This window comes from Chinchilla lanigera, unplaced genomic scaffold (genome assembly GCF_000276665.1).
Source record: "Chinchilla lanigera isolate Chin_1 unplaced genomic scaffold, ChiLan1.0 scaffold00069, whole genome shotgun sequence".
Taxonomy (NCBI): domain Eukaryota; kingdom Metazoa; phylum Chordata; class Mammalia; order Rodentia; family Chinchillidae; genus Chinchilla; species Chinchilla lanigera.
In genome coordinates, this window is record NW_004955470.1 from 11,811,362 (window position 1) to 11,817,017 (window position 5,656).

Consider the following 5,656-nt stretch of genomic DNA (forward strand, 5'->3'; position numbering starts at 1 on the left):
GAGCAAGCCGAGGGCGAGAAGGTCAGGGAGAATTCAGCGGCCACCTGAGGTCCCACTTGGTGCTCAGGACGCAAAGCCCTCACCTTTCCTCATGAAGGGCGAGATGGAGTGGTCCATGATGCTGGCGGGCATGGTGGTGTAGTTGGCCATGGGGTTGTGCTTCATCACGTCAAAAGAGGTGTGGTAGACGATCTTGTTCAGAACTTCCTCTGTGATGTCTTTCTCCAGGAACTTCAGTATCTTCTGAATTTCTCTCTTTGGGTCCTGCAGGTGGCACAGTGATGTAAAACAAGACTTTTGGGTCTCCCATCAGGGAGGACATTCTGTTTGGGGAGTGACGTGCCCAGGGATAATTCCAACACAGTCCACAGATATTTCTCAAGAGGTCCAAGTGCAAGGCAGTGGAAGAGCGGAGCTGTTCCCGCCACCAGGCACCTACTGTGCCTGAGAGGAAGCTGTGAGGCCCAGCTGAGACGGCCCACGCTTCCTGCAGCCAGGCAGAGCCGGCAGACCCGCGGAGGGCCTTCTGGGAGACCAGGGAACGGGGCACAGGGTTGGTCAGTGGGAGGAACTCGGATCCGGGCTGTCAGAAGTGGCAAAAGTGTCTGTGAGCTTCACAGAAGACCAACAGGGGTATGGCCAGAAAGCATGTTCTTTACGTCTTTCTTCTTCTTCTTCTTTTTTTTTTTGTGCTGGTACCAGGAATCAATCTCAGGACCTTGCACTTGCCAGGCAGATAACTGTGCCACCAAGCTATATTCCCAGCCCCTCTTTGTGTCTTTCTGATGAAAGGCACAAAAGGGTAAGGAAGGAAGCTTCTGGTTTCAGAGGGCGTCTCAGTGTTGCCACAGGAGGTACCTTTGCGATCTGGAGCAGTACAGAGATGCTGCTCCACAGGACCGTGGGAGTGGATCTGCAAAGCCACTCACCCAGGGCCGGGTGCAGGCACCTGCTCTGCGTCTCAGTGCGTGGGACCAGTGCTTATATGGGCTAAAGCTCTGTCAGTGAAGGGTGTTCTGGGTGTGGATGAGGGAGGTGGACCCTAAGTTTCTTGAGCACAGCTTTACAACTAGGATTGCACAACGTCCCGAGAGAGATGTAAGCAGAGAGACAAGGCTCGTGCGTGTCGGGATCCAAGAGGCTGACCTGACGGTATAGGCTGGGCTTCTCCTGAGGAAGAAGGATGTCTGGAACGTGGGGGAGGCCACGGGAGCGGGGAGAGTTCCTGGGGTTAAAACTGAGCTGGAAAGGTTCCTGGCGGGGGGCATGCCTGGGCACCAGCCCAGTCAGGGGCCTCGCTGGGATGTTTGTCCTGGGATGGGGGCGCTCCTATGGGGCTGCACAGCCTCACCTCCTTCATGTCCTCGTAGAAGAGGTAGAGGATGCGGTGCTGGTCCTTGCGGTCCCACCACCCCTGCACGTGGTCGTACCAGGAGCCCCATAGCACTGCGGGGAGACAGAGGGCATCAGGGCCAGCTGGAAACATGCCACAGCAGCACAGCTGGCTCAAATAAAGAGGCCTTGGTAGACAAAGATTAGAGCGAACTCTGGCTGGAGACGACAGAGGTGTTTGTTTTCTTAAGTATTTAGGATACTGACACAAAGATTCTCAGTGCCTTGGTTTGCATCCATCCAGAGCTTGCTTCTTCTTGAGAGAGTCTCTCAGCCAGGTGTGGAACCTTGCTTCCTCCCACACCACACGGTGCACAGATTTATGCCATGCAGTGGATATTCCCAGCAGGGAGATTCACAAAAGTCTCACTTTGGAAACCTGCAGCACCCAGGCCCTGTGGCCAGGTCTGGGGTGGCAATGCAGGGAGAGGTGCTCCCAGCACTGACTCAACCTGCCCACGGCTGCCAGCTGACCTGCGACTCTCACTGGGCCGCCTTGACTTGCACAGGGCTGGAGTGGTGGCTGGGGGGCAGGAAGAGTGGAGGAAGGGGTGCCACCTCCTGGCTTCTCCCGTGGGCTCCTGGTGGTGTACACGTCTCCCACCGCAGGTGTCGGTTCTGGCAGAGGTCGAGGGGCCCTCTCCCATCTCCAGGGGTCTGGAGCTCCCCCTGAAGCTGTACCAGCCCTTGTTTGTGCTCCTAAACTCTGCCCATGGAGTCTCCCCACATGACCAGCAGTGTGTCTTCCACAGACTGTGGGACCTCAGTGGACCCAGTCACTCAGTGGACACCTTCTCTCCTGAGGTCAGGAGATGAGGAGAAATAGGAGCCCAGTTTTCCCTCACTTGCCTTTTCCAGCTTTGAAGGCCTCGATGTACTCCTCCCACATGCCAGAGTCGGGTATTATCTTGGTCATCCTGGAGAAATGGTAGTAGGACACCAGGCAGTCCTTGGCGTTTCTAGCCATGTAGATGATCTGGAGTCGGCCAACAAAGACAAAAACAGGAGAGAGACGTCATTGGTCAGGCTCTGGGGAAGCCTTCTGTAGAACTCTGACCAGTCCTGGGTGAGGGCATATGTGGGTGCTTTCAGCCCCGGAGGCCACACCTTCCAGTCACCCAGAGAAGGCTTTGATTATAGCTGTGCTCTCAGCATCCTCACTGTTCTCTCTTGAAAGTGTCCTGGTTTGCATAAATGCAGATCTCGCCCCGGGCCTGCTCAACAAAACACCATGTCCTGGGGCCTCAAAAGCAACAGAATCTGTTTCTGCAGTTAGTTCCTAGGGCTGGGAGAACAAGATGAAGGTGTGGGCAAGTTTGGCCTATGGTGAGGCTGCTTCCTTGTACACCGATGGCCACATCCACAAGTTTTCTGATCCAATTCAGGAGCCCCCTGGGACTTGGTCACCTCCGAAGCCCCTACCTCCTGTGCCACTGGGAAGTCAGCGTCTGAGGTGGGGACACCACAGTTAGACCATGGGGCATGGTGGTTTTCAGCCTGTGAAACAGGCCCCTGGCTCCGCTAAGCAAGTTCTGGGCTGGAAGGAGCCCAGGCAGCAGCGAGCCTGCCTGTCATCCACGAGCTGACCTCAACCCTGCAGGGGACCACACTGTTCCCCTGCACTGATGGAGGCCCGGGGCAGTGCTGAGTCTGCAGAGGCACTGTCAGGGGGTCTTCTTCCAGAGAGACCTGGGGTGGGCTGGCAAAGGACAGTGGACTCAGCCTCGCGCCTGCTGCGTCTCCTCTGAGGTTCCAGCTGGACCTGCGCATGCTCTGCAGGGCTGCTGTCCCATGTCTGTCCTGCTGTTCCCAGGCCCCTGGGTAAGGTGTGGTCCCCGGATGAGTTGCTGGGGGCATGTGGACCTGCAGGAGGCCTGGCCTAGAGGGAGGTCGCCAGGTCACCCAGAGGCGGCCCTCAGAGGGGGCTGTGAGACGTGGCTCTTCCTCATCCTTCTCTGCCACAGAGGCCGAGTGAGGGCAGCCTTGGACACGACATCAGAATCATGAGCCAACACGGGCCCCACTTCAAGGTGCCTGAGTCAGGGGCTATGCTGACTGACACGGCTTTCTCCAGCGTCTCCTGTGACACTGGGGCTTTTCCTCCCAGGGAGTGGCCCCAGCTGCGGCCTCGGAGCTGACCCCACTGCCCGTCACTCAGCCCTGCATGACTCTGTTTCTTGCCCCTCTCTGCAGCCCAATTTCTACCCATGCGCAGGCTGCACTCAGCAGCCCCTGAAGTATGCGGGACGGCAGAGTCCTCCTGCTGGGTGGGTGCGTTTGTGCAGCGCCTCCTCGCCCTCCTGCTGGTCATTGTTCTCCAGGCCTGCATCTCTGGAGCTGGGAACCTCGGGCAGGCCAGGAGCACACCGGACGCACTGCGGCACAGCCTGCCGCCGGGGTTTCCCAGAGTGCTGACCTGTCAGCTTCCAGTCGCCCTGTAGCCCATGGCAGTGAGCTCCACGGCTTAACACAGCGCAGACTTGCTCTCTCGATTTCCAGAGCCTCACTGGCCGGGCTCTCGGGGCGGCTCTGGGGACCCTCATTTCTGTGTCGCTCTTGGCCTCGGACGTCTCCTGCAGGGGCCAGTGCTCACGCCTTTGATCCTTTCCTGGATACTCGAAGACTCCGTGCCTCAGTGGCCACCCCTCCTTTCTCTCATTCCTTCTGGCCAAGACCTTTGGGGTGGCGATGGCCCTGGCAACCCAGGACAATCGCCCAGCTGAACACCCTCACGGTAGTCCCACCCTACGGGCTGTGGCTGGGGAGTAACGTCCAGGGCTCAGCCAATCAGCAAGTGGACACGTTCAGCACCAGGGATCAGCCCGGCGAGCCACCAACACGTGGGAACAGGCTCAGCTGTCACGCCACTTCCTAGTCACAGAACCCACAAGCCTAGGTGGCTAAGGGAGGTGCTGCCATTGAGATTTTACATTCCCTGGAAGACCCGATTTTACGAGAAGGTATCAGGATGGTGACCCGGCTGGGGTCTGTGCATCCTCTTACAGGATTTGGAAACAGCACTGGCTCCTGAGCAGCGGGAAGAGCGTCAGTGCAGGGAACAAACCAAGGAGGTGCCACAGTCAAGGTGGCACGGGTCACGTGTCTGCCTTTGGAAGTGGGGCCTTGCAAGCAACAGGACAGAAGGCTCGGAGGACTGCCAGTGACGCTCCCCCAGACAGAGACCGTGGAGATGGGGCAGGACAGGCAGGAGCAGGGAGAGGGGGAAGCTGCACAGGTGCAGTCTCCGTGGAGACAGGGGCGGCGAGGGGAGCCGTTTCAGACAGCAGCAAACAGAGCCGCGGAGTGCCCTTGCCCCGAGCCTGGCCTGAGGAGGGTGTTCCCGACTGAAGCACTTGAATGTTGAGGTTCCAGTGCAGAAGGGAAGGAGAGCCTGCAGCTGTCTCAGCTGCCACACACTTTCTAACCTCAGCCCAGGCTCTCACAACCTCCTGGGTACAACAGCTTGCCCAAGGAGAAAAACCAGCCAATCCTGCTGACAGCATGGCTGCACTTTCCCTGGCTTATTTTCCTCAGTACTGGAGGTTGAACCCAAAGCCTCCACCCTGAGCTGCATCCCCAGCCTTTTAAAGGTTGATACTTTGAGACAGAGTCTCACTAAGTTGCTAAGTTGCCCCGGCTGGGCTTGAACTTGTGATCCTTCTGCCTCAGCCTCGCCCTCACAGGCCCTCCAATGGGTGTCTTCCATGCCCACATCCTCCTGGCCCTGCTTCCTAGGGGACCCAAACTGAGACGCCAGCCTTGCTCGGGAAACCCATTAATCAGTCAGCTTTCCTGTTGCTGGGATAAATCACCCAACACCCACAACTTAAAGGAGGAGAGGTTCCTCTGGCTCATGGATTCAGGGGGCTCCGTCCAGGGCTGGCTGGCTCCAAGGCAGGGACGTCGTGGTGGACAGACAGGTGTAGTGGGACAGAGCTGCTCACTTCCTGGCAGCCAGAGAGCAGAGCAGGGGAGGAGCACACAGAGGAAGGGCAGGGACCACGCAGGCCCCAGTGTCACACAGCCAGGACCCACCTGGACGCACCCGGAGTGCGCTTTGCTGGAGCCTGGTGGCTCCCCAGCCAGCCGGGTTCATCTTGGCCATCACACCTCTTCGTGCCATCCCGCAGCCTCCTCGAAGGTGGCACCGTTGGCCAATAACCAGAATAACTTGGCCCACACTTCCCTCTGTGCACCCAGGCTCATCCTCTGAGGGGAAGGGGGACGCTGGAGGGTGTGCGGGCTCGAGGGTGGGCAGCGTGTG

General features: G+C 58.4%; 1 protein-coding gene across 1 annotated transcript in view; it reads right to left on the reverse strand.

Moving 5' to 3' along the window:
- Nucleotides 1-83: 83 nt before the first annotated feature.
- Nucleotides 84-5,656, reverse strand: part of LOC102005031 (sulfotransferase 1C1-like) — a gene marked incomplete at its 3' end in the record, with an annotated part of 13,657 nt that continues 8,084 nt past the window's right edge. Inside the window, 3 exon segments of the mRNA XM_013522679.1 lie at nucleotides 84-264; nucleotides 1,352-1,446; nucleotides 2,242-2,278. Of these exon segments, the coding sequence (XP_013378133.1) occupies nucleotides 84-264; nucleotides 1,352-1,446; nucleotides 2,242-2,278 (313 nt within the window).